General features: G+C 43.6%; 1 protein-coding gene across 1 annotated transcript in view; it reads left to right on the top strand.

Annotated features, from left to right (window-relative positions):
• Positions 1-7,634: 7,634 nt before the first annotated feature.
• LOC111657069 (dual specificity calcium/calmodulin-dependent 3',5'-cyclic nucleotide phosphodiesterase 1A-like) overlaps positions 7,635-11,636 on the top strand; it is a 25,616-nt gene continuing 21,614 nt past the window's right edge. Inside the window, exon 1 of the mRNA XM_023409043.2 lies at positions 7,635-8,846. Coding sequence (XP_023264811.2) covers positions 8,332-8,846 — 515 coding nt within the window. The 5' untranslated portion in view covers positions 7,635-8,331. The remainder of the gene's footprint in view (positions 8,847-11,636) is intronic.

The following is an 11,636-nucleotide window of genomic DNA, read 5'->3' as shown; positions in this document are numbered from 1 at the left end:
CCTTGTGTTGTGTAATGAAAAATGCCAGTTTAGGGGGTATTGCCTAATTTCATTGTCCTACTTGTGCTAAGTGCAAATGTATGTAGACGTTTGTGAGAACCACTGAATGAAGACATGCAATTCAATTCAGCACACCAAAGCTTCAGTTTGTTCCGTTATACAATTTGTACAATAAAAATTGAACAAGGAAGTCAAGAGCCGGAAACAGAAACAGCTCATCTTCAAAGTAAAGGTTGCACCTCTTGAACAAACGTGCTGGCTGCAGCAGCCAGTGTCAGGAGAGCTAAGCTAAATAAATAAACAAACTGTCTAAAAAATGATTCATAACTGTTATCAGTGTTTAACTGCTAGCCCAGGATTGAGGGAATACATTTTCAATGAACTGGTGCTGAAGAGCAGCAGGAGAACAGGTGTGCTAACTGGGCAGCTCACACAGGTGCCTCTGATATTGTTCTGTGTCCTGAGCTCATTCTCTGTTTGCCCTTTAGCTGAGGTGCTTCCCTTTTAAGTTGTACATCTAATCTCTTTGGTTTGTTCTCACATGATTATATATTTAAAGTGAGAACGTATTGATGTACTGATTTTTGATTTGTATGTGCACTCTATTTTATGTATTGAAATATAACCACTCAGCTGTAAGTACTCACACCTGACTGATTACAATCAAAAGATTAAATACTTTGAAACAGAACCTGCTGACTGCTTCTCTTGCTTTGTCCAGTGTAGCTCTAGAACACATACGTGTATGAAAAATACATTTGCATTTTTATGTTTACATAAATTAATTAATTTGTATAAATTTTTTTCTGCATCAGATGCTTTGAGGATGGAAATATAGTATTGTGTTTGTACTTTGTTGTTGTCTTTACAACAAGTTATTGCAGCTGTTTGCCGCCTGAGCAAGATGGAAAATGTCTACGGTATTTCTATCTGTAGTCTTGTGATTCAACCATTATATTAAGACTGTAAATACATCAGCAAATGACTTATTAAAATTAATTAAATAGCGTTTGTAATGTTTCTGTTCTCACCAGTCAGGACAGAGGACGCCATGATTGTAGTGGTTATGACGTCAAGTCGCGTATAAAGCACGATTTTCCCAGTAAAAAAAAATCGTTGTTGATAGGTTTGAATCGTTTTTTCCTAGTCGGGGGTTGAAATTTTCGATTTTCCGACGTGTCATGAACGCAGCATTACAATTGGCTACCGAACTTTGCTGATTCCATGGCTGCTACAGAGATCGTCAACCGGTGAGGACGGTCACTGCTTCGCCCGGGACATGTAGCATTAGCCTCAGTCTGTTAGCATACTATCATGTATGTCGTCATCAAGTTTTTGTTCAAGACCTTTTGACATGCTTGTCGTTTTAATATGAGTCGGAAAACATAAAAAAAAAAAAAACTAAGGTTAGCTTAATTAGCTAGGTAGCCATAGCTGAGGGCAGCTCATGGCTCCTTGCAGAATGGGAGAAGACAGGTTTGAAGCTCAGAGTGAGCTGCTCCGCCGGCGCCATCTTGCAAGTGCCTGACTGTTTTTAACTTCCGGCGAGTGGACACGAGTGGAGCCGAGACTTTAGTGCCATGGCTCTTCGTGTCGGTTTGTGGTAAGTACGCTGTCCCACCTGTCACTTAAAGCGACATACCCTTAGAACTTGGAGCCTTAATAAAATTGAAATGGGTGAGTAATAACACAGAGACCAAAACTGTTTTGTGCCAGTTTTATTCCTGCTGTAAAGTCTTACATTTCTACATGGGAGCCCATGGGGATTGACCCACTTTTGGAGCTAGCCTCACGTGGCTATAGAGTGTTGCAGCACAGGGATGACGTATTTTTGTAGGCCAACCTGGATGTGAGCCACACCTTGGTTCCCTAAACAAAAAGCCTATGCGATTTTAACATTGTTTTTTGGATTATTGCAGAAAAAAATCACTGTGTGACAAACAACAGTTAATGATCCTGACAGGTTTTGTTCAGCAGGATCATCTTAAGCCTAAATACAATCAGCAGATGTAAAAAGCTAATGCTAGGCTATAAACCAACTACACCACGGTCACATGACTTCAACGTCACCACCACTAAACTTCAACTTGTGGTTTGATTTAGCTCTGACCTCTTCTACAAAAGCCTTTCCTCTTACAGTTAGTCACAGTTTGGCAGCCGGCCTTTTTTACCACATGTGAAAGCTTAAAGAAATAAGGACTGAAGTATTTAACCACATCTTTTATGTCGTAGAATAAAACGTGAAAATGTATTGAGCTTGTGTTAACCACAGACTTACTTCAGGCATCTAAACAAAAACTTATTTAAAAGACCAATAGACTTCGAGACTACAGAACCAGAAGTGCTAAAATGCTATTGCTATATGCTGTTCATAGCTTGTTTTAGGCTTAAAAAATGACTGTGAATTAACATGGCTACCATTACTGGCAATGTACTGTAACAATATAGGAAAGTTTGACAGGTGTAGCATCAGAAACTACGAGGGGCGGGGCTTAGCTCACGGTGAGTTCTCAGGTGAGGAGAGATTCCGTGTTGCAACAGGAAACAATCTGAATCCAGTTGCTGCAGTATGAATTAAAACTGAAAAAAATGTGATCTCTCTTTCTCACACACACACACACACACACACACACACACACACACTCACTGACCCTCCTTTCCTGGCTTCAACCTCCTGCTTAAAAGGGCAAGAGACCTCAGTGCACTTCTGCGTCTGAGAGAGCGAGAGAGAGCAGCAACAGTGGGGGAGAGCTGTGCTGAGCAGCATGTGGATGAAAGCAGGTGGAAGATGTCTCTCCAACAGGTAGAAAAACACAGAGATTCAGAGTCCTCCGTCTGTTTGGAGTCTCCATCTTCCTCCTCCTCCTCTTCCTCCTCCTCCTCCTCCTGTGGTTTCTGCTGACGATGGGCTCCTTCTGCTCGTCTCTGGACAGGAAGATGGCGGTGGTGATGGTGGCACCACGTGAGGAGTCTCCGGTTCAGACAGTGACAGGTCAGTCGTTTTCTGCCTCTGTACACCAGTCTTAGCTCTCTCCTATACAAACTTTTAAATTATAAAAATGTACTTTCGCAGCGAACATGGATTTTGTCATTTTTTTAAAATGTCCTCCGTGTTCATTGTCATATAATATTTAGCCATCAGATAGTTTTTTCTGTAGATGTGGATATTTTCTGAGCAGTGTAGAAGCGCAAAGATGAAATTGCAATGAATATTTAATGCTGACATTTTGGCCAAACAAAACAAAATGAAACAGTGGGACAATGTTTAGACACTTTGCACATTTAGTTGTGCTACAAAATGATCTTAAAATGAAACTATTTGAATTTTTCCATTAAAGTAATAAAAACATTCAGATTATTAAAGTCCCCTGACGTTCAAAAAATGTTTGTGGCTCATTGTTATGTCACTGTAAAGAAGTGATTTATCTGTTTTCACATTAATCTGCTGGAGGAGGAAAGTTCATCTGTGCTCAGCTCCACTGAAACACTTTAGGATTTATGACATCACAGCTAGTTTGGAGCCAATCACAGCCCAGTATGCAACTTACAAAAATCATCACGCCTTTGAAATTAAATAACATATTTACAGATTGTGGATTTTTCATTGATGTCCTCAAACACGTCTGGAAGGATCGTTAAGACCTACTTTTTAAAATGAAGTGTTTTACAGCTTCTGTCGGATGGAGGTTTAAAAATAAACGTGTCTCTCAGCTCTGCTCATGTTGTTCTACTTGTTGCTTCAAAAGGCCTTTTGATAAACAAAGACCTGAATATATTAATGGAACACACACACACACACACACTCACTCTCCTCCAGCCGCCCACATGATCATCTTTAATTGTCTCTTCAGTGTTTTTTGCTGATTATGAAGAACCAATTAACAGTCAATTAGCCAGCTGACCAATCAGACAGCCAGTGTGTTGCCATGAGGGTTTGTTTACAACCACAAGAGCCGATGTGTTGGACAACATGGGCACACTGCTAATTCCACTGTTCGCCTCACAGGTCTGAAGATGTTTGATGTCAGAAGGGACACAACCAAATCTGTCACTGGTCACACAGCTGCTGCTTCTGGTCTCATCTGCTCTCTGTTAGTCTCAAGTCTGGTCTCATAGGGTGTTTTTCAGGTCTCAAAGCATGGTTTCCTCCAGTCTCTGGCCTCGTCTGGTCTCTTCTAGTCTCTGTGGGTCTCTAACGGTCTCTTCTACCCTCCTCTGGTCTCTGTTAGTCTCTGTTCTGGTCTCTTCAGTTCTTTGACCTGCAGCATAAATCTCCGAAACCAGCTTTTTAAAATGAACTAGTTTAACCGGTTTTAACACTGACTGACCAGAAGAGGGAGACACACACACACACACACACACACACACACACACACGTTTCATTCTCTTTTTTATCACTTTTATTCTAACAACAAAATATAAAAAGAGAAAAATACAGGAGCAAATTAAATCTTTCAAAACAAAAGTGATGTATTAATGATCATATTTACTATAATTTACAGAAGTTTCTCCTACAGATTAAAAACTAAAATAATTCAGTTTCCTGTTTCTCCTGTTTTCTCCAGTTTTCAGTCGGTTCCAGTTGCTGCTGTCGACCCTTTTAATTTCACCTCTACAGTCTTTTTAGCTTCGGCTATTTTTAGGGCTGACGTCTCTCGCAGTTTTGGGAGGGTCAGCTGTGCAGAGACAGAAGAGAGAGAGAGAGAGAAAAGAATCATGTTGATTCTGCAGAATCCAATGTGACCTTTCATTTACTGTTGAACTCCGTCATCAGTCCCTCAGGATCGCCCCTGTCTGTATTCTCCCCCACACTTCTACTAAAACGATGTATTTAAGAGGCCAAACAGTTTCCAAAATCAAAGTTTCACTTCAAACTTTTCCTTCCTCTCTCTCCGTCAGGTGACTCTCTGCAGCCAATCAAAGCGAGTCGCCTGCAGCATCCAATCAGGAGCCGGTGCAGCTTCGGGAGGCGAGTCCGCGGAACCACCAATCACTGTGCTGTGAAAAGCCCCAAGACCCGGTAAGATTTAAGATTCAAGTGCTGCAAGATCAGATACTACTACAAATACTGATGTGGTCAGTATCAACATATTTGTGACTTGACAAATATGTTAATTAACAACTGTTTATTATTGATAATAGAAAGTTTGGCACTGCGTTTCCTTCACGACATTTGCTTTTGCAAATTAGTTGTAAGTAAATGTCATTTCTAGGAGACACGTTAGCTCTCGCATGTCTGTCCTCGGTTGCTCTTCCTGGGTTTTTTTTCCCGCTGTTAAAGCTGCACTTCTCCTCAGGAGGCTTTAAAGAGTACTTGATGAAATTGCCTCTAGTACACCTTCGTGAAAGCTTTGAAAGATCTTTGATGGTTTACTCAGAGCTTCATCTCCTTCATCTCTGCCTCATCCGTTGTGTTTGTGTATCAGGAGACATTTCTGTCCGTTACTTAAACAGAAGAAGACAAGTGTGGGAAAATATTAGCTCTTCTGCAGACACACACGTTCAGCTCAGTGGATCTGGATGATTCCAGCAGCATCTGTTCACACTGGAAAAAAAGACAAAGATTTCATTGGGGGGGGCAGAAACTGGATTGAATATTGGTATGTGTCACCATGACGACCCAGCTTTTAAAAGAGGGTTACACCTTGTAATTTGTAAAAGTCAAACTCAGGGATATATTGGCTTCTGCTGCTTAGATTTAGACAAGTCCCCCAGCTTTATAAAAGTACAGTACTAAATCCTCTTAAGTGCTGAGATCTTCCTGCTCCCCTGAGGACAAACCCAGCGGATTTACTTTAGTTCTGGTTTAATTCTGTTAATTCTGTTCGTCGTGCTAACTTTGCGCTCGCCGCCTCCGTTCTAGAGATTCAGGGGAAACGAGGGTTTGGGTTTAGGGAGAGCTGCACGAGCCTCCTGCAGGTTTCACTCGTGTCTCAGTCTGACCCGAAGCAAACGCAGTAGTCACCTGTCTCACTGTGCAGGGATCTAAATCTGGAACAACATGCTCTCTGTTTACATGTGTCCATTCAGCCTGTGTTTGTGACAGAGAAGAAGTAGCAAAGAAATTCCTGCAGTGATATGACACACACACCCTGCGGTTCTGTCAGTGTTGTGCTTGCTGAAAGTTCAGTTCACAAAGGTTCAAATGAACTAGTTAACATTCATAGTTCACAATTTTGAATTTGAACCAAGTTCAGTCCCAAAAAATAAACTCCTTTACTTTTATTTCTTCTGTTTCTTTTTAATTCTTTGTCAGTAGAACATCCTCCTGTCATCCATCCTCAGCCTCAAACCACTGCCACTTCTCAAACTACATGAATCACTGTTCACTGCTTCAGAGTCACAGACGGAGATCACTGTTAAAAGACGAGAAAAACCAATGTGAGTTTATGTTTCATGTGTAAATGCTGTGAGTTTGACTGTTGGTTTATAGTCTGACTCTTTCTTAATGATTTCTTTTGCTCATCATTCTCTCAGATATTTCTAAAGATGGTCGGATGCTTCACCTCGATGTGTCGTTTCAGATTTGTTACTGTTTATTCTGATTTTTATCGTTTTAATCTTTTTATTTGTTCATAAAACTCTTCAAAAGCACCTGCCACATGCCGGCTGCCGTAAACCGTTGCATGCCGCTGTAAAACTGAAACACAGTTCTTCTTCTTCTGGTGATTTCTTTTGGAGGTCGGCAAACAGCTTTTTGGGTCACTACCGCCACCTTCTGGTCACATTCAGTGTTCATTAGTTGTAAACATCCATTTGAGTCCGGTTCTGTTGGAGGTTTTTTCCTGTTAAAGGGAGTTTTTCCTCCCGCCTGCTGCCTGCTCGCTCTTTGTGGGAGCTGTTGGTTTCTCTCTATAATAAAGTCAGGTCTCGACCTTACCCTGTAAAGTGCCGTGAGATAATGTATATTATGATTTGGTGCTATACAAATAAGATTGAATTGAATTCAGTTCATCATTCACCAGCATGATCATGCACAACACTGGGTTCTGTGTCTTTCCACCTCGGCCTCAATTCTTCTCTGTGTCAAAGTGAAGTGACTCGTCCTCATAGGACCCCACAGGATAATCCGCCACTGTGTTTAGTTTCCTCAGGAGACAGTAGAACCGTAGATGATGAGTGTGTGGGATGAGTTGGCCCAGATATCGATCCCTACGCAGTTAGTTTTCTGTGTTTCCGTTCGGTCAGACTGAAATGATTCATGTTTATTTGGAAAGTTTATTTTTCAGGCTGATTCCCTCGATATCTGCTGTTGAGTCCTGTCCCTCCAAATCTTTACAACGGAGGTGGTCGGTGCAACAAGAAGCACATTTATGGGTTTATGAGTTTTAAAATACGTTTGGTTTCATTTTGGGGCTGTAATGACCTCTGCAGCCTGTAGGGGGCGTCAGCAGGACCTCACACTGATTGTCTGGCTCTGCCACTTGACTTGAGAGGTTTTTGTGACTCTCATTTTCAGGAACATTACATCATCATTGTCTAAAAACCACACACACACACACACACACACACACACACACACACACACACACACACACACACACACACACTCTCTCTCTCTCTCACTCTTACACAGGAAAAACACACAGCTCAGCTCAGCACACACACTCTCTCTCAGATGCTGCGGGAGTGGAGGACAGACTGAGATGCCTGTTTGCTGTTTGCGTCTGAACGGAGCGTAAAGTTATGTGTGTTTGAATTTGGGAGGGAGGAGGAGGGAGGTCTGTCAGCTGCAGGATTCCATCACTCTTAGCAACCGTTACTGAGTTACCACGGAAACGCTGCGCGATGTTCTCTGCTTCTCCTTTGTCCTCCTCCATCGCTCCCCTCTCTCTCCCCCCCACCCTCTCTCTCCCTCTCACTCCATCCTGTCTTTATTGCCGGTCGACTTCCTCTGTGCGTTGCTACGGCGATGCTCTGGGACATTCAGCTGGATCATTTTTCCGCCGCAGTGCCGGAGTGCAGAGCTCGAACTGAAGGAAGTCACCAGCTGATCACCTCGTTTACCTGTCAGATGCCGTCAGTCTTTTCCTGCTCGTCAACTTTAAAAAAAAAAACCCAAAAACTCCACTTTTGTCTTGTGACCTTTTAACCCTTCCGCTTCCCTAACGGATCACGGCGTAGCTCTTTGTTTTGGATTGGCCGGGCTGACAGGTGACGTCACAGGAAGTTGGACGAAGTTTTATTGAACCCAAACGGCTGCGATTGGCGTCGATGTTTTCACGACTCCGTCAGTCTGAGAGACGTCCGGACGCTCGGAGAACAAACTCCACTCAGTGAACACCACAACTCTCCAAACACCTCCTTCTCCTCCTTCTCACCCACGCTGAGATGAACGAGGAGGTGGAGGAGTTGCAGCTGCAGGAGCGGGAAGTGCAGCAACAGGAGGGAGAGCAGCAGGAGGAGGTGGAGGTTCAGCAACAGGAGATGCAACAGGCGGGAAAGCAAGGGGAGGAGGAGGAGATGCAGCAGCAGGAGGACAGACAGGCTGAGGAGGTGCAGCAGTCAGAGGAGGAGCAGGTGCAGCAGGAGGAGCAGCAGGGGGAGGAAGAAGTGGAGATGCAACAAAAGCAGGACGAGGTGCAGCAGAGTGAGGTGGTAGAAGAGGAGGAGGAGATGCAGCAGGTCGAGGAGCTGCAGCAGACCGAGGAGGAGGAGGAGGAGCAGCAGCAGCAGCGGCAGGAGGAAGAAGCGCGGACTGAGGGGGTGTCATGGACTGTGCAGCAGCAGAGTGAAGAGGAGCAGGAGTTTGAGAAGGAGCAGCAGCAGATCGAGGAGGCGCAGGAGTTTGTGGATGCTCTGGAGCAGAATCACAACAACCAGGTCCTGATTCGACTGAGAGGAATGTGAGTAAACACACCTCACACGATCAGCTGGCTGATGATGTCATGATGATGATGATGATGATGATGATGATGATGTAATAGCACTACTGATAATTGATCGACGTGATCGTGCCGGGAAAATCAATCGATCACTGTCAGTTTCGGAATCAGACTGTCAGACTGAGTGTGGTGGCCTGGTTACCGTGGTGATGTGGTCACGGACTGAGGATGGGGGGAAGACAAATGACAGAAAATGAGTTGAAAACAGTGGGTGTTCAGCAACCTCACTCACCATGAGAGAGAGTGTGTGTGTGTGTGTGTGTGTGTGTGTCTGTGTCTGGGTCTGTGTGTGTGTGTGTGTGTGTGTGTGTGTGTGTGTGTGTGTGTGTCTGTGTCTGTGTCTGTGTCTGGGTCTGTGTGTGTGTTTGACAGACAGGTTGTCATATCATCAGATACTTTCTCAGACGCTAACAAGTGAACGCCGCGGCGGGAGTGACATCACCACATCTGTCTGAATCTTGAGGCTTTAAAGCAAATGTAAAAAAAAAAACAGCATGTCTTTTTGTGCTCCATAGTTGCCATGGTAACGGCAGAGCGTTGCGATGCAGCAAAGATAGACAGATGAGGAGTGAGGGGGGGAGAGAGAGACTCATCACATGGTCACCACACACACTGAGCACAGACTCGTCTTTAATGGAGTCTAACGAGCAGGAAACAGTTCTTCATGACATGAAATAAAGAGCTGGACATTTAACTGTGGTTCTATAGGACGTTATGTGCCGGACTATTTCATGGCCACACAAAACCACACTTTTACACTTTGGTTTTTTGTACAAATAGGCAAACAATGGGCCCCCGGGTACAGAGATGTAAGAGGTCCCAGGACCTTCCTACACAGGAGGAGGACACTCAAGTCACAGTTTCTTGCAGGTGTTTAGTGTCTCCTGCAGTAGTTTTGCATCCCTTTGTGCTAATTTTAATTTCTTTGTGGTCACGTTGCATCTGTTTGTAGTCAGTTTGTGTCTCTTTGAGGTGGTTTTGTATCTCTTACTAGTCGGTTTGAGTCTCTCTGATGTTGTTTTTTGTCTCTTTGTAGTCAGTCTGAGCAGCTGAGGTCATTCTGTATCTCTTACTAGTCGGTTTGAGTCTCTTTGATGTTCTTTTTCTGTCTCTTTGTGGTCTTTTGTCTCTTTGTAGTTGTTCTGAGTCTCTTTGATGTTGCTTTTTGTTTCTTTGAGGTTGTTCTGAGTCTCTTTGTCATCATTTGATTGACTTGCCTGGTTGTCCTGAGCTTTGGAGGTGGTTTTATTTTGCCTTTGGACAGAGTCAGTAAACTGAAATCCTGGTGGATCAAAGCACAGCACAGTGCAATACAGTCTGATATGATTAGTTCCCAGGTCGACGGCTCTCCCTCCTAATATGTTCAACAATGGGTCCTCAGATCTTAAGAAATGTCACATTGGACGGAGTAATGAATGTCTCTGAGGTATAGGCAAGAAACTGTGTCATTTAACTCATTTTAAAGCAAAGAGGAGCTATTTCAGCTCTCTCATGATAATCTGTTTGGCTATGACCATTCCCAGCCTGAGGGCGTGTTGTGATACAGGGGGAAGAGTCAAAGAGTAGTTGGAGCGGCCCAATATCACACAGAGACACTCAGGGATTAGCTGTCGGCTGTACGTGTCGCTGCACAAATGAAAAATGTCATCGCAGAAACTCCTGAGCTCGGGGCAAGACCAGACAAGCTCACCAAGGTCCCGTCACTCAACTCACACTTTTCACATCTTGCACAGAGATAGGAGGAAGAATTCTGCTCAATTTGATCTTGGAGAAGTGAAGCCGATGGATGACTTGAAGTCTGGCATTGATAGAACATGCTTTGATCCCATCTAACCCCTTTTCCCCGTAACTCATTCGAAATCTGCTCACGAGTGTTCTTAATCCACGCCTCTCTAATGTGGAGAGGAGGGGGAGGTAGGGATTCTAGTCATAGGGTCATAAAAGTTGAGTTGTTTGAGCATCGTATCGAAGTGAGGCCTGACAAAATGTCTAATATGCAGATAGGGAAGGAAAGCGACCAAACGTCACCTGAAGAGGCGAAAGATGAAAAAGGTTATCTGACCAATGTGAAAAGACAACGTCAATGAAGCCTGACAACTCAGAGAGACCCAGCTCTCCCTTGATTTTTCCCTTAGAATCTGATATGAGTTACACAAAACGAAGCCGTCCTTCAGTTGATTGATTGGACACATTGTGGGTAACGTAGGCGTCAAGTTTTGACAAGGATGAAGACTGTGTGGAATAAAAAAGACGACATCTCTCTGTCCATTGTGAATCTGACAGTGTTACAGCATCGCAATGCTAAATCAGTGGAGGACTCTAATTGCTGCAACATACAATGATATTTTGGAAAATAGCTTGTTTCTCAGTGTGAGTGTGTGAATAGGTGATTTAGAGGCTAATTGCAATGCACTTTGGGTAAAAGCACCATCTAAATGCAGCCAATTACCATTTATCATTCCAATTTTGCGTCAACACTTTGTTTGTCCCTTCCCTGTTTCGTCATGACGATGACAAAACAATGACGCAAAGTCGGATCCATAAAGAAACGGTGAACCAATCAGAAGAGAGGAGGCTCTGAGCCTCTCTTCTGATTGGCTGACTGTTTTCTGACTGATCCAATAAAAATACAGCAGATTTCAGGTAAAAACACTCAGAGAAACCAAATCCTGCAAGGTTTGGATGGTGGGTCCAGGTGGGCGGGGCTTGGTGACTGCTTTGTTGTGACATCACAAAGTTCCAGAAGTCCTG

This window comes from Seriola lalandi, unplaced genomic scaffold (assembly GCF_002814215.2).
Source record: "Seriola lalandi dorsalis isolate HSWRI2012SDOR001 ecotype SW California unplaced genomic scaffold, Sedor1 jcf7180002054382, whole genome shotgun sequence".
Taxonomy (NCBI): domain Eukaryota; kingdom Metazoa; phylum Chordata; class Actinopteri; order Carangiformes; family Carangidae; genus Seriola; species Seriola lalandi.
Note: the sequence above shows the minus strand (reverse complement) of the source record. Positions and strands in the feature narration are given on the sequence as shown.